The sequence below is a fragment of the Typopeltis vanoorti genome, chromosome 7, assembly GCF_054136105.1.
Source record: "Typopeltis vanoorti isolate ZY-2024b chromosome 7, IOZ_Tvanoo_1.0, whole genome shotgun sequence".
Classification (NCBI taxonomy): domain Eukaryota; kingdom Metazoa; phylum Arthropoda; class Arachnida; order Uropygi; family Thelyphonidae; genus Typopeltis; species Typopeltis vanoorti.
In genome coordinates, this window is record NC_143555.1 from 62,105,126 (window position 1) to 62,129,971 (window position 24,846).

The 24,846-nt window shown below is 34.4% G+C and overlaps 1 protein-coding gene across 2 annotated transcripts in view; it reads right to left on the minus strand.

The window, feature by feature from the left end:
• Window positions 1–1,005: 1,005 nt before the first annotated feature.
• The window catches only part of wcd (U3 small nucleolar RNA-associated protein 18 homolog wicked), a 195,534-nt gene continuing 171,693 nt past the window's right edge, over window positions 1,006–24,846 (minus strand). For both annotated transcript variants that reach the window (XM_090395902.1, XM_090395903.1), the window contains exons 13-14: window positions 21,109–21,248; window positions 1,006–1,108 (exon numbers count right to left, since the gene is read on the minus strand). In XM_090395902.1, coding sequence (XP_090252028.1) covers window positions 1,084–1,108; window positions 21,109–21,248 — 165 coding nt within the window. In that variant the 3' untranslated portion in view covers window positions 1,006–1,083. The remainder of the gene's footprint in view (window positions 1,109–21,108; window positions 21,249–24,846) is intronic.

The window sequence follows — 24,846 nt, forward strand, 5'->3', positions numbered from 1 at the left end:
TGTTCCAGTAGCTGACTTTTCGCTGTTCGTTCTGGTTCCCTGGCCAAAACAACGGGGGGCCTTGTTTAAACGGGCGACGCCCCAGCCGGCATGAAATTTTGTCATGTTGTACCATCATTTTTTATTTTGGTTTAACCAATAAGAATACAATTTGGTCGGCTAAATCCCAAATTGCCAGCCCATCCTCGTTCGTTCAGTATCCAAGTAGATACCCAATAGGGTGCACCACGAGAAGGTGAGGATCGGACATTAGGTCAGAAGTCCTGGTCGGTTCTCCGCATTCCTCTCAGTTATACAGCTTTGACCCTTAAGCACTCCAATTTGTAAGTCTTGGTACTGAAATAGAACTGAAAAAAGAAAAATGCAGTCTGATTTTACAGTGCAAGCAGACTGCTATAAAAGAACTACAGAAGACTCAATGATTTTCAATACTTGGAATAGTCTTATGGATTCGTATCATGAGTTGAAAAAATTTGCATTTGGTGTTCTCAGTATCTTCGGGTCTACATATTTATGTGAGCAATCGTTTTCCAACATGAATTTCATTAAATGTAAATTGAGGAGCCAAATTACTGATGCCAACTTGGAATCATGCCTTAAATTAAAAACTAGTTACAAACAGGACATACAGCAACTTTGTAAGGAAATGGAAGATTATTGCTCACACTGATTAAAACCAATGAGAAAAATTTTTTGTGTGATTTTTTCTTCATTTAATAAAGATATAATTAATATTATAACTTGTTATATATGACTATAAATTTACTATAATATTACTTTAAATTTTCCTTATTTGTAAAAATATATTTATGGCTCTTGAGTAATTTTTAAATTGTTGTGAAGGACAGGTTTGGCTCTTCCATCTTAAAAGTTTGCCATTCCCTGCTCTGGACCAAACAGCAACTTTTTCAGGACACCTTAAGCCTCCAATAAGCAGGATGGAAGTCTCACATCAGATGATGAAATTCATCTTCCACCTCATACAGTCAATTAAGGAAACAATAATATGTCAAACAAATCATTTTTATTTATATTAAACATTTTTATACAGAGGTATATACATATGTTGTTCATAGTTTGACCTCAGTATTGAGAGTAATGATTCAACCTGAAAATAAAAAAAGTAGCTTAAAAATTATTATGAAAAAGTAACATGGCATTTTTTCAAAATACTTAAATATGTTGTTTATTACCAATCAGATTCTGGTATAGTAACAATCAATTTAGCAATGAATACATTTGAAAAATCCTTTCATAAGCTACTATTTGTCATATAAGAAACAATGTAACTAACAGAACATCCTCTGTCCAAAAGAAACCGAACTGTTCAAAAATAGAAGAAACTAGTGACACCACCTGTTGTATATTTTTGTTGTCGAAAGCGGCAACCTTCATTAGTGTTGTGTCAACTGTTTATGACATTTGTTCGATTAGAAGCTGAGTTATATTGCCAAGCGTGACAGTGTGGTTTGACGAACAGTCAGAAAATGAGTTTCAAACAGAGTTTCGATCGACTTTTGTGTTAAACTCAGTAAAAGTTTTACCAAAATGCATCAAATGCTTCAAAAATCATACGATGATGAATGCTTATCCTGTACTTAAGTTTACGAGTAACTTGAGCTATTTCAAAGTGGTCGTGAGACGCTTGAGAATGACGAAAAGCCGGACCATCCAAAAACTGGACTGAGCGAAGTTAACATCCAAAAAGTACATGATTTCATCAAAGAAAACCCAAAATCGTCCATGAGAGTGATTGAAGATGAATTGGGGATTCCAAAATCAACCGTACACAACATTTTGACTGAGAGTTTGGGCCTTCGTAAATTGAATTCGCAATTTTTTAATCCCCGCAAGTTGACCGACGACCAAAAAATGTATCGAATTGATCACCGCAAGGACCTCATTAAAACTACTTGTAAGGACTCAAACTTCCTTGAAACAATTGTTACTGGTGACGAAACGTGATGTTGAATATCGTGACGACCGTGGTTTTGAGTATGAGACTGAAACAAAGTGCCTGAGTGCTGAGTGGAGGCCACTAAAAGAGGGGCATCCGAAAAAAAAGTTGCTTGGAGAAGTCAAAACTAAAGAAAATGCTGGCTTGTTTCTACGATTCCAAGGGCATTATCCACAAAGAATTTGTTCCGTCTAGCCAAACAGTCAATGGTGAGTTTTATCTCGAAGTTTTGAAGTGATTGATAGCGAGAATTCATTGCGTACGGAACGAATATCGTGACGACTGACTGTTCATCAAAACACACTGTCTCTCTTAGCACTATAACTCGGCTTCTAATGAAACATGTGTCATAAACAGTCACAATACTAATGAAGGTTGCTGCTTTCGACAACAAAAAATACAACAGGTGGCGCCACTAGTTTCTTCTATTTTCAAAAAGTTTGGTTTCTTTTTGGACAGAGGGTGTACTTAAGCTTATGAGTAGGACCTATTTAACCCATAGAATATACAGCCATACTATGAACAGCATTAAAGAGCACAAATGATGTCTTCATGATGAAACTGATTTTGATGCATGATGAGTTTAACTTGAAAAGGATTGTAAAGAAGCCTTTCAGAGGATTCCTTCTGAGTCCACTGTTTGCATTCATCAGAATCACTGCTGCAACAGCAACTTTGGCAGAAGAGTGAATTGGAAAGTAGCTTTAAGCCTGTCTCTCCCGCCTTTCAAAATATTGCTTTTCTGTCAACATTAAGCACTGATAAATTGCCCTACAAGTCTGACATTTTTCCATAATTCTGGCCATATCATCCAGTTGCTTGGATGTAATATGAAAGAGTCAACCCCAAGTTCTAGACGCATAAATCATGCTTGAAAAAGCTTCATTTGCATGTTTGTAAGGGAATAGAGGAAGTGTTTTTGGGACACATGACATTCAGATATACGTAAACTCTATGGCAAAATATAATAATGATGGTAGGCACCTACTGGATTTCTAACCAAGACATGGACTAGTTCTAAGCATAAATTTACACAGAACGAACAAAACAAGAAAATGATAGTGATAACTCAAGACCCGTTCAAGATACAAGCATGTATAAGAGATGTGAACTGGTGTAAAATCTCTCACGATAAATTTTTTTTTATTAAATTTCTGAGATCGATTTTATAGAGGTTTCCGAACATATAAAAATTATAATGTATTAAAATGAATGTTATACCTCTACTATTAAAATGCATAATTTAATGTATATTGAAGTATATGTAAAACAGAAAGTAAGGGATTAACACCTGGATTATAGCGATGACGAAGTAAAAACAAAAGTTTGCAAGGTCATGCGAATATAGAAATATGCCCCAAGAATGGAGGGAGCTGAAGTGATGTCATTGTGCTTGCACATAATCCTGGAAACTACATCAGAAGAACAAAGGATTAACGACAATATAAAAGGGCTCTAGGCTCTTTTTCTCGTCTCCAGATTTTGGTTCCAGGTATGTGACCCCCAGGTGCAAGGGGGGAAAAGAGGAGAGGCTGTAAATTTCGATGAATTTCTTGTGGATGTAAGGAAGTGATATGGGAGCGTGGTTACCCGTTAGAAATCATGGTGACTTCGGCAGTTGCATTTCAGTTTCCCGACGGAAAATCAACCTAAGCTTTCCCAGAAAACTTCTACAGCAGAACCGCCAGGATCGTCCAGGCAACAGCCAGTACCCAGGAAGAAACGCAACGTCAAGCTAAATTAACTGAAGTTTGTCCAAGTTAATAGAACTGCGTTTGTAAAAGTCAATGTAAGTAAGCACAATTTTGTTAATGTTTTAAAGGCTTACAAAGATTTGTTTGTGTGTGCTTACAAAAAATTGTTAGTATTTAGTTAGTTAATAGGTTATGGTAATGAAAGGAGAAAACGAATGTTAACCTATGAATGTAGTGAACAAAGTTTAGCTAAGTGTATTATAAGAAGCAGCTACATGTCCAATGTAGATAACTAAGTATTGTGACAGGGTTAACTAAGTGTTGTGTTGTAATGTTCAGTTATATATTTTGCCTATTGTGCATGTAAATGGACTCAGAGAGATAATTTCTCCCATTTGTTTGTGCATTGTACTATTTTACTAGGTTAAAATAAAATGTTTTGTTTGTGTAAATATCTTGCCTGATCTATTTGCTAATGCACGGCCTCCAAAAAAAATTAGCGACTCCATATGACTAGGAAATATCACATGTCAATCAGTCTGGGTAGTGGTCCTTCCCATAATGCAGAGCATTATACAAGCCTGCAAAGATATGTGCATTACATTATGGGATACAAATGCAGATGTCATATGATAGGAAATATGACTTCTGCATTACTGTTTAATTAAGAATTACCACGACTGATGTCATATGATAGAAAATATGACTTCTGCATTACTGTTTAATTAAGAATTGCCACGACTAGCTATAAAGGAATAGATTTGTTAAATTTGATCTTATGTTCCATACTTAAATTCTCAAGCTTTATATATATAATTTAGAATGACGCAGTCAAACAAATAATTTTTTCTAAATTGCATAGTTTGAGAGTTGGTAACCTGTTTATCGTGAATAGACTAATAACAAAGGTCATTCACTAGCAGTGCAGACATAAAGAAGATTATGAAGGATTAATATCAAGGTCTATATTACGCAGATTATAGTTTTGAGTAAAGTAGAAGTAATACGTTAGGCCCAAACTGCACATGTAAAGGAATAACAAAGATGCGGTTGGTAGTAATGTAAAGTTGATAATAGAATATTTTACAATGTCGCAACTGACATAAATTTTACAGTGGGAAGTGGCCATTGCCCAGTGCTGAGGAGGATAAAAATGAATATCATACTGGGAAAATAAATAAATAAATATGTACCAAAGTTTTGAAAAGAATAAACTCTCAGGTGAAAGATGTTTACTCTTATATACAAATATTAATGGAGAATAAGTGCGTTTGAAAACAAAAGCATAACCTTAGAGACTAAGTGGCAAAACCCGAAAAAAGAATTGATTTTTTTTTTCCCAAGGATTCTATGTTGAAAGTTGTTTTCACTTGGTTATACTATTAATTACAGATGCTAAGAAATTATATTGTTGGTTTTATCCTTTATCCAAGTGTAAGCAAACAAAGTTTGCAAATGAAGTCACTTCACAACTGAGCTACTTGTATATAGAGGCTAATGACTTCACATGAATTGCCTTAGTATCCCATAATGCAATGCACATATCCTTACAGACCCATGTAATGCTATGCAGTGCCATAACTAGGCAGGTGCAAAGGGTGCACAGACACAGGGGTCCAGGACAAAGAGGCCTGAAATATAATACTGATTATAAAAAATCATCAGTATTATATTTTCATTTTCAAGTTTTAAATTTTGCTGCTATTTGGTCAAATTTAAAAATTTATCTATTTCTATGGTATTTTTTTTCCAAAAAAAAAAAAAAAAAAGGAGGAGGGGGGGCAAAAATAAAATCTTGCACAAGGCACATGAAAAGCTAGTTACAGGACTGATCCTATGCATTATGGGAAAGATCACTACCTAGACTGGTTTTGACCTTTATTGAAGTCTCATCAGTGGAAGCCAGACCCAGAGGTGATATCAGGGTAGAAGTAATGCAGAAGTCATATGACTAGGAAATATCACATTTCAATCAGTCTGGGTATTGGTCCTTCCCATAATGCATAGCATTATACAAGCCTACAAAAGATATGTGCATTACATTATGGAATACTAAGGCAACTGATGTCATATGATAGGAAATATGACTTCTGCATTACTTCAACCTTGATATCTCTGGGTCTGGCTCCTGCTGACAACACCTCAATAAAGGTTGAAACCGGTATGGGTAGATGCCCTCCCATAATGCATAGCATTATAAATGTCTGCAAGGATATGTGCATTGCATTATGGGATACTAGGCAACTGATGTGAAGTCATTAGCCTCTATATACAAGTAGCCAGTCATGAAGTGACTAAGAATATAATTTCTTGGCATTTTTAATTTAAAGGATTCTATGAATTCTTACAATAATTTTTTGTAAGTATTTTATTACTTTTTTCTCCATGAAAATAAATCACAGAACACTCTTTAATAACCCAGCATATACAGTCAGCAATATACAGAAAAAATACAGGAAAGCTAAGTTACATGTAAAAAGCAGCTAAAATTAAGAGAAAGTTTTGGAAATATCATGCAGATGTCAAAATATTTTGAAAAGGACTAATAGAATGAATAGAAAGGGAAAAAATAATATAAAACCTGGGGGGAAAAAAAAGAATATTCTGGATGTCTAGAGCAGCACTTCCCAAACTGTGGGCCGCAGCCCCCTTGGGAACCATACGTTTTGTTGAGGGGGGTGGAGGGGGCGTGAAATAATGAAAACAAATTTAATGTTTTAAGACTAAGTAGATTTTTTAATCTTAAAAGAAACGTATTTAATTTTTATTTATTATTTCTTTTTTGTTCTTTTTTATATTTTAATGGAAAAAAATCACACATTGGTGTCAGTTCACAAATTTTGCTTCTTGCATATTCCAATGGTTAATGAATATTAGTAAATATATGCTTATTCGTATAAGTTTCATTTCAAAGGTTTTGATAAGAAACACAAAAAAGATTACAAATGCAAAATCTTGAATATAAATACAATGAATATTATAATAATATGTCTATTACAATTTTTTTTTCGATGGGGGCGTGAAATATTTTAAATTTTTCAAAGAGGGGGGCCTTGGCATCCATAAGTTTGGGAAGCACTGGTCTAGAGCAATCATTTTGAAATATTATTATTGAGGTAGTAAATCACAGGAGAATGAAGAAAATACCCAAGAGGAATACAATCAGAGGATAAAAAAAATCTATCAGAAAAAAAATCAGATGGAGTAGATTATATTTGATCCGAATGCAGAATGTGGTGATAAAAAAGTTTTACAATAGCTACACTACACAATTCAGAAGGCCTGGCTTCAAGGATGAATATAAGTTGATAGAACTAGAGCTATTATTATACCAATTTACATGAATGGAAATGAAACCATATGAGAGGTGGAACAATTTCCTTATTGAATGCTCCAGGAAATATTTATATAAACATGTTTGAGAAAAGGCTAAGAAAAATTATTGAAGGAAAAACTAGTGAAGAACAAGCAGAATTCAGGCCAATTAAGGATTGTAATGATTCAGGTTTTTAATTTATGACAAACAGTTAAGAAATTATGGTAATATAATAAGGAGCTCTATTCAAGTACTGCTGATCTCAGAAAAAAGGCATATGATAAATTTGTAAATCAGCAGTTAGAATTGAAGGATATATAACAGAAAATAATTCTGAATTAAACTAGCATTATAAGGCAGAGTTGTATGCTGTCTATTTTTTGTTTTCCATAATCTATGTGGACTGTGCTATTTAAGGAAGTGGTCTGAAAAACAATGTCCACATAGCATATATTAAGCTCAGTTCTTTATTCTATTCAGATGAAGTTATTACTGTAATAATATAGGTGTCTCCATGGAGTTAGACTCATCATGGAAGACAAATATTCACACAATACCTATCATACTACCTCGCCTTAAACACAATCATAGACAAAGCACTCACAACCATCTATAACAACATAATCACCACCCTCCAAACAAAAAATCTAGTCCTAACATCCTAACCAACCACACACTTACACAATTTCCAGTGGGGGATTTCCATTGTTCTCTCCCTTCCTGACATGCTGAAAAAGTCTTCAGCATCAATCCTCTAAAACCCCTTTAATAATTTATATGCATCTATCATGTCTCCTCTTTTATGCCCATCAGCTAGCTTCTGAAACCCACAGACCTTCATTCTGTTCTTACAGGGAGCACTCCATAGCTCTACCAGAATCTTTATCACTTGCCTCTGGATATTCTTCACTACTTCTTTACCTCCATCAAATCCAGGTGACCAGATCTGCACACAGTAGTCTAGATGTGCAGATCTCCCTGCACATCTAGTTCTCCCTGCTTGTCGTGATCTTCAAGAACCACATAATCTGATCCGCTATTTTGGCTACTTTTGCAATATGTCCTCTAAACTTCTACTCGATCTATAATCATCCCCAAGTCTCTGGCCTCATCAGTTTCCTGCAGTTCACATCCATTAATATAATGCATGGCTTGTGATATCTTCTTGCCAAAGTGTATCGCCTTACACTTGGCTATGTTAAACTAGAAGCCATTTATCTTTGCCCATACTGACAGTCTATTTAGGTAATCTTGCAGGATCGCTACCTCACCTTCATTAACTATTGCTCTTCCCAGTTTTGCATCATCAGCAAACAATTGACTATTTCATATGAAATCATTTCTTATATCACTGATGTACAAATTAAACACAGAAGACCATGTACTGAGCCACTAATCCCATGCCTTCTCCTGGACTCAACTACACCATAAATCACTCTTAGATATCTCCATCAGCCATCCTCTAAATCCAAATCACGAGATTCATATTCATCCAACAAAGTTCTATGAAATTCCTGTCAAATGCCTTTGCAAAGTCCAGCAGTATCATTGAGTAACCATTTCCTTCATCCAACTCTACTGTCACTTTATTATAAAAAAGTAAGCAAATTACGAAGGCAAGACTTAACCTTCACAAAATCATGTCGCCCCCTTATAAAACATCACATTCCATTCTACTCAGTCCTGAATCCTATAATTGGCTACTTCTATCTTGGAACCACCTTTACGCAGTGGAATAATTTTTGACCTCTTTAATCTCTTAAATAAATCTTCTGGAATCTTAACTGCTATGATAAAAATCTTTAAAGAAAATCACAAAAACAGGACTAAGAAAACAGTCAGAAAACACATGACCATCTACTACATTCTCAGCAGTGAAATACATACACCAATTTTAGCACAATTTTTAGAGAAGATGGTAAATTAAACACGGAAAGAGTTAATAGCATATGAATTAAATAAATGGATAACAAAAATAATAAGGTTAATGGCAGGGCAGCCAGATGAATAATTTTATATGGAATAAGAAGAAATCAAGTTTAAATCAATTTTAATTACAAATCTGTGAGTTAGAATAAAAGTTACTCAAAGACTAAAACACATAAATGGAAATTCTAAGGAAAAGGCTGAACCACAACAAAAATGAAGGTACCAGAAGAGAAACTGACATTACTAATCAGGATTGGATCTACAAAAAATGATAGGGGAAGAGGAAAGAAACTGATTTTAACAGCCCCTATTTATAAAGTTTTGAAAGTTTAACATTATTTTTAAAAAGCACAAATGTTTAGAGCAAAGATAAATATAAAAAGTCTCTTCAAAATTTAACTTTGAAGATCTTCTACAAAGTTAAATGCAAATGAGTATGATTTGCTCACAGTTTATTTTATGAACAGTTTCATTTTCAATGGCAAATATTGCTGGGCTCGATAAGCATTTTGGACTCATCTAGACTGTAAATAATTGATGAGTTTAATTTTACTGAAGCTTTACTTGTAACTTTCAGATGTTATTAGCAGCATCAAAGAAATTCCCAATGCAAAGCAGATTTGAGAATGCATACTGAAAATCATTTTTTTGGATATGCTACAAAAGGCACAAAGCACTTGCAGTCGAATATAAGTAGAGCATGCTCCTAACCACATTACTGGCCAGGACGTATATATACGTCCACATTTCCATGGATGCAAAGTGCATATTAAAATTGTAATACCGATATTACATTGAAATTTATGATGGATACAAAGCTTTTGAGGGTACGTAATTTAATGGCCTGTAAGGTGGTTAACAAACAATGAGTTTGGACAGAAATCAATTGCTAGGTATTTTTTTATGCTGGATCTGTTCAATGTTTTTATAAATCCTGAAATAACAAAAATATATCATTTTTGTTATTTCAAATCCATTAAGAAATGCAGAGTTTGTATTTTCTATTCACTCTATTTTTGTAATTATAATTGTAATTGTGGTCAAAAACAAAGTCAGTTGCTTAAGCAAAAAGGTGTTCATGTGACAATATTCTAGTTTCATCAGGAGACAATTCATCAAACTTTTCTTTCTGCTTTGGAACTCACTTCTCAAGAAAGTAAAGTTGTAAAATTATAAAATTCATCTTACAATTTAACAGTATCATTATCATCACTTTACATATTTTTGTTTCTGGTTTTGTTCATCTTCAACATATAATTTTGATTTTTTTTTAAAAAAAAACTTTTCTGTCTAATTAAGGTGCCACTTAAGGCGGCAAGTGCCCTAGTTTGCTCCCACACCTCCAGATCTATCCCAGTTACTAATATTCAAGAATGTTGATTATGATAATATGATTATTTCAACAGAATAAAAGAAGAAAGACCCAACAATATTTCACAGTATGGTAATATGGCAGGGAAAAGATTCAGTAAAAGATCAAGTTATAGGTGGTGGTTTGATGCAGTCAGAAGTGCTTAGAAGATAAAATAATAGAAAATAAAAGCAGATAATAAACAAATAATAATGGACCTGAAAGAAAGCTGTTAATATAACTAGTCATGAAATACTGTGCGACTATTATAACATGTGGTACACCCTTATGGGTATACACACTAGAAAACAATGATAGGAATACTATGAAAGCAAACTTATTGCATATTTCAAAACAAGATAGACTTATAAGTATCTGCTGATATTTGATGTTGACAAAACATCAGAGTTCTGTCTCTAACCATCCAACAATAAGAGTCTAAATGTCAAAACAGTAGCCTGTGTGTGGATCAACTGCCCACTGAGAATTGCATTTTTAACATGTTCTGCTGGAATGTGTCTTGTGCTGACCAGTGCAAAATACGGCACAAGAGCAGGAATGTGTTAATTATGGATGTCTGGGACTAAGCCAACTCTTGTGGTGAAGTTTATCATTGCTTCCGAGTCTCATACAGCTATTTTAGATGTCCGCAACTTGTTTCAATCTCAACAAAATCATCTGATTTCTTTTAGCTTATTTCTCATGACAGATTCATTTCTGATAATTGAAATACTTTTATCATCTAAATTTATTATTTTAAAATCCAAAATCTCAAATTTCATCAAAGCTGCAAATGCCTTGTTTTGTAGTATAGTCATTAGGACAGAATGGAAATTTGTCCTTTCCAACTAAATTAAAAGATACAATAAATAAAACTGCTACATGCATACACATCAATACAATATATCACAAAATGTTCTTTCTTGTATAATTTATAAATCATGAATGGATAACACATTCAGTTTTCATTTATATTTGAAACTTTTATATGATATTGTTGGATTCTGAATATATAGAGATTTGAGTAATTATTATTTGCTTCAGAATCCAACATAATCTTCCATCACATAAGCTGGACTTGTAATTATTATTTAATGTAAATCACTTGTTTATAAATTAATATTCATATAACTACCTTTAACTTTATTTGATATTTAATTATTTAATCAAGGATATATGTATTAATAGTGATAAGACTCTGCCTGTCTATGAGAATATTGCTATGTTAATATTATAAGAATTTGTATTTAACATTTTAACTGCGTATTAATTGAAATGTAAATATTCTTTATTTGTTCCTGTATGTGGAAGTATAATGTTATGCAATACCTCAGTTTTATTATATTTTGTTTCGGTTGTCAGCGTGAGCGCGAGTTTAGAACAGAACGTGGTAGATCGGTATCGAAGGGCTGGAAAGGATTTTGGTTGAAGAGAGCACGAAAACATTTTCGGCGGGAAGAAGGAATATATAAGCTAGAAACGCTGAAAGAATGATTCATTCGGATGGAATCACTCGGGGCGAAGAGAGGAGAAGAGGAATAGAGGAGAAGCACTCGGGGAATCAGAGTGCGATAATAGCGAGTTACTCAAGTAGCTAATTAAAGTCTACTAGTCAAGGAGCGGGTTAGCTAGTAAGTTGCAGAACAACAAATAAAGCAACAGAAGATAGCAAAGTAGCAACCAGATGACTAGCGATAATTTTGTTGAGATTTAATTCCAGGCCGACCTTTCAAGGACAGACGGAAACTTGAAGCATAGCACAGAGTAATTAAGAGAATAAGTAGAGGCAGTAAGGTTGAATTTAAACGATAGCTGTGTTAAGAGATATAGTGCTTAAAAGATTAATTAAATGCCAGACGTATAGGCAATTGTGCGTAAAATCTTCAAGTTAAAGAGTTACTGTGTGTTACCTTAGTTCAAGAGTTATTAGTAGAATACTGAATTGGTCAAGTGATGTCAAGGATGGTACAAGCGTTTTGATCTGAGCAAGAATGTTTAACTATGTGAATTGCGACCGTTAATTTATTCAGTTATTATTAAGAAGATTTGTTTTAATGAGTGCGGTTAATTGTTTTTATGTGTATACAGTTATAAGAGATGTTCGTATATAAGTAGATGAACAAGGAAGATTACCGGTAAGAATTATCCAACTATTGATATTCCTATGCAGAGATATGCAGGTGTTTCTTCCTAGAATATCCCTATATTAACAGTAACTATTGCGAAGATTAGCTGGAGTGTGGAATTAAGAGTGTATACTTGTGAAGAAGTGTTACTGCATTTTTATTGCATTTGAAACTTAAGTAACTAAGAGATATTAGTGTAATTGATCACTAAGGAACTTTATGACATTGAACTTTATTAAATAGTTAAGTGAACCTTGTTAAGTCTGTATTTCAGATAACAGATTAACCATTGCCTGAGATTGTATGACTGTATTACCCGATGAGCTCAAATGTTTATAATACCTTATTCAGCAATTTAAATTAATGTGTATAAATTGTAAGCCTAAATTAAATGTTTGTTTGTTGATTTAAAGTTGTATTCTGCCTGAATCTCTTTTACTGCACCATTCATAAAATATTTGAACCAAAGCGGGTGAATTAAATAAATTAAATATACTCGGCCAGTATATATAATAATAACACATAAAAGAGAAATAGTTGGGAGTTGGTTTTACCCTAATTCTTGGACTAATTTAGATATAGAGTGGCACAGTCAATAAATATAAATTTTCTCTATATTTGGATTAGAAATCAACTGGCAACTTACTTTTTGTTTAAGAACATCGTAGTGATAAACATGTCGGATCCAAAGTATGGGTTAAGACGAAGTAGGATCCAACAATATTCCATGTGCCTCTTATCCCAAGAAATTAATGAGAAGTTATTTGTATATGTTCATTTTTATGATTAAAAAAGCAATTCAATTATTTATCTGAACTTAATACTACATGGCTTGTGTTAGCCCTATGGAAATAGCATTTACACCAATAGTGTTAAGATGCCCAAAGAAAGACCATTATTTGATTCTAGTCACCAACTAGAGCAGTTGGGAACATCCGGCCTGCAGGCTGTATAAGGCCCACAAAATCATTTGGTCTGGCCCTGCCAAGGTAACCGCAGGCAGGATTTGAAATTCAATAAATCTAGGAGCTTTTTTCATAGCAACATAAATTTATACTAAGTGAATCAGAAATAATGACGTAAATTTTGAGGAACAAGCAAGGAACGTCCATTACGGGATAGACAGGACACATATGAGTACATGATGGGACAGACACATATGCTTCTCCTTGAGAAGCATATGTGGAGAAGACCTTGAGAATTGATGGTACAAACGTTGGATATGTTCCAAATCCAAGATGCAAGATTAGAACAGCGATCAAAGCAAAATAATCGCGTTGCTGGCCACACACACATACACTGGATAGTTATTAAAACTTAAGTGGTGTGACATCCTACAAATGGCGACTACAAAGAAAAGTTGATGCAGAGTGTTGATCTTTCCAAAAGAAATAGGGACAAACGATTATTTTTTTGTTGAAGTCAAAGGTAAAACTGTGTGCCTAGTTTGTGGCGATGAGTTAGCAGTAATGAAAAAAAAAAGCCAATCTGGAGCATCATTATAGCTCAAAGCATGCTAAACTCAATGAATTTCCAATAATGAGGCCAAATGCATCTGGATAAAATCAGTGCTCCTCAGCAGAGTTTGGAATCACAACAAGCTGCTTTCACTAGGCCTCATTGTGACAGAGACAACATTATTTAGATGAGTTATGTAGTAAGCGAGCCAATCGCAAAGAATTTGAGGCCTCACACATAGAGAGAGAGTTTGTGAAAGAGTGCATGGATGGTGGCTGCTGCAGAGTTGTTAGCACCTGACAAAGTAAAATTGTTTCGGAGTGTTAGTTTGTCTCGGCGAACCATCTCAGATTGGATTATTAACTTAGCACAAGATATTAAAAAAACATTGAAGGATTCTGCAGATTTCCAATTTTTCTCTCTGGCTTGTGACGAAACAACGGACATAACAAATACGGCTCAACTGGACGTTTTCGTTCGTGGGATAACTGCAGAGTTTGACACTCGAGAGGAACTGCTATCACTGGAAGCCATGCATGGCACTACAAGTTGTTTGAGAGACTTGTTTTATCTATGAAAAAAAAACTTGAGCTAACATTTGAAAAGTTAAGTTGCCTTACTACAGATGGAGCTCCAGCCATGGTTGGCTCACAAAAAAGGTTAATTGCATTTGTCAAGAAAGAACTGAATCATCTCAGTCTTGATCCAAGTGATTTAATTATATGCCACTGCATCATACACAAGGAAGTCTCTGTGCACAGCTGTTACGACTCAACAATGTGATGTCAACAGTAGTGTCATGCATAAATTCTGTCAAAAGCAGAGGGTTTAACAGCTGCCAGTTTAAGGAGTTACTGAATGATCTTGAGTCTGAGTATGGTAATCTTGTTTATCACTGTGAAGTGCGGTGTCTGAGTCACGGGAACATGCTCATGAGGTTTTACGAACTGCAGGATGAAGTCAAGCAGTTCATGGAGATGAAGGGAAAACCTGTCAGAGAACTCAATGATAGCAAGTGGCTGTGTGATCTAGCATTCATGGTGGACATTACCAAGTACCTCTCAGAGCTGAACATCAAGCTGCAGCCCCCCCCCCCCCCCCCCCCCAACATGCTTCTCAGCTCCCTGCTTTCAAATTTCACATCATCATTTAAAGCTAAATTAAGGTTGCGGAAAGTGCAACTCGAAAGGAATAACACAGTGCATTTCCAACTCTGGAAGGACAAAAGCCTTCCACGACACTTGAATATGCTGGTGAATGTTTGAAACTAATTGAGGCATTTAATGAAGATTCAAGGACTTGAAAAGTAAACAAATGGAAGTGAATATCTTTGCTACACCGTTCAAATGTGGAACCAGCTGATGTGCTTGATAACCTACAACACAAAATCATTCAGCTGCAAAGCGATGATGAGTTGAAAGCTAGGTACAACAACCTCCCACTGCTTGAGTTTTATAAACATTACATAAGCAATGATGAATTTCCCACTTTGAGGAGACATGCATTGAAATATGCATCTGTGTTCGGAACAACTTATTACTGCAAACAGTTCTTTTCAAAACTTGCCATCGCAAAGAGTCGACTGCGCTCCAGACTGACCGACGCAAACCTGGAAAAGCAGTTGTGAGTAGCAACATCATCAATACCAGCTAACAGCACACGCCTCACCAAAGAGAAGCAGTTCCAGCCATCAGATTAGAGGTGAGTTAATTAAATATGTGACAAATATAGCAGGCTAATTTTTAAGTTGATAATTTTTGTATGGCCCGCAAATGATGTTATAAATATCCAAATGGCCCTTGGCAGAAAAAAGGTTCCCCACTCCTGAACTAGAGAATTATTTTTAAGCAATTCTTTGACCAGTTGCTGAGTCAGTTGATCTTTGGCACAGGCAAGTAGTTTTTTCCAGCCTCACAGAAACTCAGGATTTTGACTCCATAACTCAAGAAAATTGCCTATAGAACTCACACTATTTCAGATACTAATACACTGTTAGGGACCATGAGATGGTAGCAGTTGTCTTTCATACTCTCTTCTTCAGCTGCTTATTAAAAATCATTGATAGTCTTAGGCGAACTACCTGTGATTGGCTAAAAGTAGAGATTTGCTACTCTCCAGTCTTCCAAAGTTACTTTGGGTTCAACAGACTTGTCTACGAACTTGTCCCTTCAGGCGACAGAAGGTATTAGATATTCGTTTCATTTACTTAATATTGCATAACATGTTTTTTTTTAATCAATTAAAGACTTAATTCTGTATGTTAGTCAAGTATATATTAGTTTAATATCCAATGTTTCACTGACTGATATCTGTCAGTGAAATCTATTATATAAAGTTATCACTGTGTGTGATATAATTTTTAGAATTGTCAGTTAGTTTCCTAGTTTTTGTTACTTTCTATTGCTTATCAGTGTATTCCTTTGAAAATGCTGACTGATATTAGTCAGTGAAACGTTGGATATTAAACTAATATTTACTTGACTAACATACAGAATTAAGTCTTTAATTTATTAATACTAGTAGTCAAGAAAAAGGTCATAAAATGTTGTTGTTTTTTTTGTTGTAATTTCAAACACATTCTAAATAGCTAATCCCCCACCTAATACACACACACACACACACACACACACACACACACACACACACACACACACACACACACACACACACACACACACACACACACATTATATGCAGTGTACATGTGCCTTAAGTTTCTTCTACTTCTATTCCTCATATTACAATGAACATGGTAATGTTAGCAGAACTGGTTTCCATCACTTTTTGTTAACACTTGTTAGAAAATTCTATGCTATTTTTGCTGCATAAAAATTGATGACTTGGTACCAAAACTTCTCACAAACTTGAACAAGTCTTTCTTCTATCTACTATGCTTTCCTTCAATAAAACATCCTGAATTTAGGAAAATGCACTGAAAGCCAAAGTAGATAGAAGCCAAACTAAAACAGTTTGGCTTCTATGCACAGATTCAAGATCAGTGCATTGACAAAAAATTACCTTCTGCCAATACCATCAAAACTCCATAGCCTCATTGTCAAATGGTACATAACTAGATCAATGCTGAAAACAAAAAGTATGATGCTATCATCCTAAACATCCACTTCAAAACACTGAAGGATGACATCACCAAGCTAACCTAAAAATGCAGTTTTCCTCTCAGAAAAATAACTAGACGCCGTCACTTTTGGTTCATGAACAAAAGAAGAGATAGAACAAACTTCCTGTGATGGGTGAAATTAACTTGTGACGCACCAGCAAACACATCAGAATTAATAGGGACTCTGAACAACTTCAAAAGCACTTCTTCCCAGTCATACGAGCCCAACCTGACTACTTTCAGGCAGCGTGAACAAGATGGCCTTGGCCAACAACTGAAAGAAAAATGGCAAAGTGATGATGAAATGTGGAACATCGACTCTTTTATAGTCGATTTCCTTCATTTCCTAATGTGGAAATCAAGCATTACTAATAGCCATATTGGAAATCAGAGTAAAATACTGCATAGGAAATGTGTGTGTGTGTGTGTGTGTGTGAGAGAGAGAGAGAGAGAGACCTATTTGGTAACAAACTCCATACAGCCTTCCATATCTACTTCACAAATATATCAGCTTCAACCTCAAGTGTCCACTTCCATCTCCAATCAAATGGCAGAAACCCAAATTTCAGCCTCTTCAAGCACTACCCATCTTAACTTTCACAAGTGCATACGTTTCAACTCCTTTCTGCTCAAGAGTGGTGTATTTGCATACGTTCATTCTGATATACCATGCCGGAATCATGATCTTCTTTGGTTGAAAATCTCTTTGACTCATTCTGTCAAACTCATATACTTTCTCCATCACTCTTCCAATGCTACCAACCATTCTGAACTTTGACTTCTGTCTCTTAAACATTAATTTTCGCCAACTTAGGAAAGTTGAATTTGCCTAACCACTAGTGAGGTTACCTTCCTCCTTGAAGATTTTAACATTTGCAATATCAACTGTCTTTTCTTCTTCAACTGCACAGACCAAAAAAGCAGAGATGCAGAGACATTTGCCATCATAAATGACCTTACACAAACCGTTCACATGCCTGACAGAGTACCAGATACTCCCAACAACTGTCAAAAGTCTGGACCTCTTCTCAATAGTGATTCCTCCAAATTATACTGTGAATAATTTGGAGGAATTCTGACAACTTTGTGCATATCTCTTCTCCTACCAAACAACACCCAAACAGCCATTCCCAACAAAGAATTGTCTGGTATTAAGAAAATGCCAAGTGGGATGACCTCTGTGACTACCATGCCTCATTTCCTTGGTTGAATTATTGCCTTTGGCCTTCCAACCCTAGCATATGCACTGAATGCATCACTGAAGTAATCCTCATCAGTATGGAAAACACCCACATTCCCATTCCATGCTAAATTCCTATTTCCTAAGTTAGCCTTGGTTCTTCTAGATGCATGAAGGCTGTATAAATGAAGAACCGAACATATCTCAACTGGCTATCATCAAGAATTCCACCATCCCTCACTGCTTACATCAAAGCCTGAAATAGCTCTGAGAACATCAATGCATTGAAAACCGATTTCAAAAGAGTCTATAGCAGGAAACTTGCAATGTATCTATATGGCAGTGGTGCCTTTTTCTCTTGAAAAGATGGGTGGCAACTTTTGCCCAACATTGCTCTCACTACTACTACTACTACTGCACCCAGATAGTTCTACTGTGTCATCACCCACAAAAAAAAAAGCAATCTCCAGGCATTATACTTTTCCTCAAATGCAAGCATAAATGATTTTGGTAAATATCCCCCCCCCCAACCATTCTAATCCAGCACTGAATGCCAACTCTGACCTTTCATCAGAAAGTGATCAGAAAAATCCTGCTGAAATTAGAACCATACCAAAAAAATCCTTCAATTGTCTTGAAGATTTGCACTCCAGAGTTGACTCCTGTTCTATGCCACTTTTTTATGCTAGCTTATTCCGCTGGTATACCTTACAACCTGGAAATTAGCCCATTTACAGCCATTCCTAAGATGAGTGATAAATTCTTATCAAACTATCACCCAATCTCTCTTTCTCATCTCAATCCTCTCAAAAGTGAAGAGAACCATCAACACCCTGAAGGCACTCAACTAATAAATGACTATCAGTATGGATTCTGCAATGCTGATCAATAAAGGATCTGCTCATCCATTCATTAAAGAAGTTTTATTTCCAGCTCTCTAGAAAAAATAAAACTTCTGGATCTAAAATCCTTAATTAACTAATTAAATCTTGCACACTTCAAGCAAAAACAAGGCTGTTTTTGCTTGAAGCAAGTTTTTCATATTATGAATACATTTAAATTAAATTACATTTATCATTTCAAATAAATAAATTCTACAATCAAACCGATGCATTCATTTAGTTCAATATTAACCTTACACATATATACTGTATATAATAGACAATCTATTATAAAAAATATTAAAAAAATTAACTGTGCTTTACAATATTCATTAACAAAAGAAACGATAATTATGAAGACAAATGTTCAAATTGGCACAATTTAATTAGAGACTGTAGTACATCTATACATCCTATTCTTCCAACACCTTTAGCCCTTAAGTAGGTGTGCAACTGTCGTAAGCTTATTTTCACAGCTCACAACATGAATTAGCTTAGCATGATTAAATACACATTTCACACGAAGAAAACTTTTCACTACTGTTATTTAAAAAATACAATTATCTTGCAAATACAAGTCAAAGACCAGATCATGTGAGTGAGTGCATCATACTGATTAAGTCTGGTTCTATAGCAAGTGCAATCTACTTCCTTATTGTTTTTGTGAATTTTATTATTTATCTTTTCCTATTAAATTATTGCTTAATTATTGGATAATTTATATAAATCCACCCTTCATTATGAACAATAAACAAAAGAAACAAACCGAGTTGTGTTGTGGCACACATTTTAAACTCATATTATAAAAGAAATAATATTTCTATACAACTATGAATGATGTGTAGTGAGAATTCAAGAATGTATTATTTTGTTTTGTAGCATTTACAAGATGGAGGGATGATTGACAAAAGTCTGACATGAGATGATGGACATTAGCTAAAGGCAGATAGATTTGGAAATTTAAGGGAAGGCCTATATCCAGCAGTGGATGGAAAAAGGCTAAAGAATTAGTATTTACTTGAAGATACCACAATATAATGTGGTTACATAGGTAAAGCGGATATTAAATCCAACATTATTTCAAAACTGAATGTTTGTAGAAACCATGAAAGTTACATAAGTTGATCTGAGAGCTTACGAGAATACAATCCTCAGCATCCCCGAGTTGCCTTAGCTTGGACTACTTAAAAGACATAAGTGCTGCCCAACCATCCATATATGAAGCCTTTTGGCTCTTTCTTTAGTAATTACTTTTATGCACCAAATGAAAGGTCACTTACAAAAAATACATCTCTCTCTCTCTCTCTGACATTTCAATTTCTTAGTACTGAACGAGAATTTTTGCTCTCTTAAGGTTTCTTCCTGGTCTCTGAAGAGAGCCAACCAGTTTGAAACAGCTGTCAAACGAGTGAAACCTTTATCAAATGGACAAATAAAAGCAAATATATGGATACTTGGGCAACGCTCATGTCTTTTAAGTAGTCCAAGCTAATGTAACTCGAGGATACTGAGGATTGTATTCTCGTAATCTCTCAGAGTTTTTACAAACATTTGGCTTTGAAATAATTTTAGATTTAATATCCAATTTGCCTATGTAATTTTTACATCACTGAAATTAAGCCTTTTGGCTCTTTATTTAGTAATTATATAATGTGGTGTTCCTTTCAGACATTTTGGAACCTATGAACAGAATCTTCATGAAGTGTCATATTTTCCAGTTAATAAAAGTTTTTGTCCGACAATGAAAGATTTATTTGTTTATTCACATTGATGATATACTGTTATTTTCAGTATGAAATATCTGTTGCTAATTTTTAATAAATCCTTACTGTGTCTAATGTGTTTTTTATACTCTATAAATGACACAGATATCATTAAAGCTTCAGATGCAGGTGTTTCTGCTTTGTTAAGAAGATGAGTAGATATACTCTGCTTATATCAACTTCCATTTGATTTCTGGTAAGTCACGACAACCGTGATTTCGAATGCTTAGTTCATTCCTATGCACAGTGGAGTTCACAGATTTTGCCTGTGATGTTGTTTTAATACACAAAGGGAAAAAATGCAGTTTATTTCTAGTTTTATTAAATGCACTTACCTAAAGAGATAGGCTCTCCCAACATTGTTCCCAACAGCAAGATAGCCACTGTTTACTGAGAAGTCTATGCAGTGCACTCGGCGCATATTTTGATATAAAAGAGGGAAGTTTGAAAATGCAGTCATACTTGGAAAATGAATCTAAGGTAAATATTACAAAAAAATAAGTCTTTATGAAAGTAAAGATTTACATAATTATCATCACACTGCAATATTTGTACATCACACAACATAAAACAGAAAATCTGAAGATATAGCTACAATAAAATATTATTTCACTTTTAAAAAAAATCGTGGTGGTTTATAATGACAACTTTTCATTCGGATAAACAGGATAGTTTAAGTAAATAGATCATCTACCATAAGTATAAAAAATTTAAACTTTCTTGTAAACAATTTCACTGTCCTGCTTTTTTTTTTTTTTTTTTTACAAGTTTGTCATGTGTTTTGTAAGCTACTGGAGAAGTAAGTATTTAACTAACAACACTTGATATAATGACCTCTAAAACACTGATGTTTACACATCAGTGTTTTAGACTGCTTTATTTCGGAAAAGCTACCCTTAAAATCTACTACAGCTCTACAACCCCCTTCTCCAACTTAAATGAATACATTAAACTACCAAAACTCTAGAATAATGCTACTGTAAGACCATCAGTCCACCATGCACGAGATCATGTCAAGATGCCAATGTTCACCTAAAAATATTGATTATTTATTTAAGAGTATAGATCTTATCCCAAAAATGTTTTGCAAGATGAATAAATAACTGATTCCTAAAACATTAAGTATATAAGAACAACAGCTTTATCTGTTTGTTTGTTTTTTTAATATTAAAAGAACTAACTAGGTCAATAATAGTCAATAATTTTCTTTATAAACATAAAATTTAAAGGATTAGGGAAAAAAAATGTCAGAAAGTATATAATAACCTTGGTTACCGACAAATACATATTAAATCATTTTCTTTACACTAATCTATGTTTGTTCTAGTTTATGAACAAAGTTATCCTTGGATCCATTTTCTTTTAATTCATCATCGCCCATTCAGGAATTTAGGCCCAGTGGCCTGTTCTGGTCTCATTCCATCTTTTCCTTGGTTGTCCCTGATTTCTATATTTTATTGGGTTGTCTTGAACTGTCCATTCTTTCGATATGTACAATTCAGTTCTTTCAGTATTCATATTCATAATTTTCTTTTTCAACCACATAAAATTTAAACACAAGTGTTGGTGAAGTGTTTAAAGTTCCTACTTCACAAACAGTATCACACAAATAATAATAATAATAAAAACAAATGAAAGAATAATTCTCAATCTGCAAACAAAACTAGATCACTGTTCTTGTGAGATTGTTATTTCAAATTGCAACTAATGTAAGAAACAGTATAAGTCTGTTAATTGCATGTGTTCACCAACCAAGTTGGTGAACACATGCGGGGGGGGGGGAGACTTCCTGGGAAGAAAAACTGGCAAAATGTCCTTCAGTTAAAAGGCACTTATAGCAAGCATAAACAAGTAAAATCTTTAATGAAATTAGTTTTTACTGTGTTTATATATATTTTTCTCTCCTAAAAATCCTTATATGTTTCTTCACGTCTTTCATCAATGGGAATTTATGTAAAATCTCTTGTGGAAAAATTTTTGCAGTGCATATTTTTCACAATCAATTTTCCAATTATTTTATTTGTTCAGTATTTAGTAATATTTAAAGTGTAAAGTTTAATAAAGAAAATATAAATAGATGTTACTAAAAGCGCATATACATTGACGTTGTTGACCGATCAGGCACAAATGATGTCATCACTAGAGACTAATCCCAAAAAGACAGCAACAGAGAACAAAAGGTGACATTTTTGCATAAAAGGAGATTGTTGCCCTTAACTCTGGGCTTTTTCTTCCTATTGTTGTGGAAGCTCCTTCCCGTCGCTGGGACTCTTCTCCCGTCACAGGTTTTCTACCCGTGAAATGCTCTAGGACCTTCATTTCCGGATCGCAGCAGACTGATTTCCTTGGCAGTTACAAGCAAGCCCAGCGGTAACTGCGGCCGATTTCATATTGAATGTCCGAAGGAGGAAAGATCTACTAGCAACCGCCTATGATGTCCAAGCAGCCAGGAACTTTATCAAAAGAAGACGCTAAAGTCCTGAATAAGTATGCTTGGACTCTTTTGTTTATGGTGAATATGTAAGTAGGCAATATTTTTGTAATTAGTTAGATAGTGTATCTCGCGTTCATGAATGCACCTACAAGGAAACGTGTGTATAATGCAGTAACTAAGTCACAAAGTTTTGTGGGAATATTATTACAGAACTTATCATTAAGACTGAATGTGCACTTAGTTTAATATAGGGAGCTATACTATTAGGAATTGATATATAGTCAGGCTATATTTATGTCAGTATTTGAGGGAAGGATTTTATTTAATCTGGTCACGCAGATTAAATAAAATCCTATGTGCAAGTATGTACATAGTTTATGTTTAATGAGTTTACCCAGCAATTGTGAGTTTTGTCATACAGATTGCATTACCTGTTTGAAAAAGGGTTAAGTGTGATAACTGCAAAGTCTGTAGTGTAGATGTATTTCTTGTTTAGTAAAAATAAATGTTTTTTTTTGTTTTGTAACTACCTGATCTGTTCTTTTGACTAATGCACTATCTCCAAAAATGCGAACCTGTGGGCATAATAAGATACTAATAGTCACGACTTGCATATAGGAAATTTGGATATATTTAGTGATTAGTTCCTGTTTTTCCTCACCCTAACTTTCTAACAATATTTAATCAAATTAGGTGGCACAGTCGAAAATAAAATAAATTTCCTAATTTGATTTTGTGTGAGAGTGGGTAACTGCACACATTAGACTTACTTATAACACAAAGCTTGTATAATAGCAGGGGGTGGGACAGAAATTGGTCACGGTAAGATTAATGATAAAAGTTAAGTTACGATAAATAAGTTACGTTTGAATAATTAACATTATTTAACCATGGTGCTGACATATATCAAATTAATATAATATTTACATTTGCACCCACTGAAAGACATCCCACCCAGTTTTTCAAACTAAAAGGCAAACATTCCACTGTTCTTGCAACTGTACTATGATAAATGACCACTGCAGAAGAACAAGAATTAATAATTGCTTCATATACCACACCTTTTCAACTGATATGGAAAAAAATATAGTATGGCAGGTTTTAAATGGCTCAGAAATTGGACTATTCTGATGTTGTCCATATACACACACACATGTACCAAAATTATCTACCTAATTGTAATATTTAATCAGCTATCAGCTTTTATTCCCTTATAGGGAGTAGGTGAGGCCATTTCAGCCTATCCGACTTTAGAGACTGAGTGGACAGTTCATCTCCACCAGTAGCCAATTAGAGATAGCAGACACAAGACTATCACTAATTGTAAGAAGTATCCAGTGAAGGGACTGGCAAACAAGTGCTGTCATCTTGTCCACAACATGATATGTTATTGTCTGCAATAGTCTGGGTTAGCCTACCACTGAGAAAGTAAATACCACTTCCACTGAGATACACTACTAATTAATTCCCTAGTAGGCATAGATGGCATTCAAAATAAAACTATTTCTCATTATAAAACTGTTAAAATTCAAAATACTTAACATGAATTCAATAATTCAGATTTTTTTCCTTTCTATAGTAACTATAATGGGGACAAAAGATAAAAGCTTTAAAACTAGAACACAGTTACATTTCTACT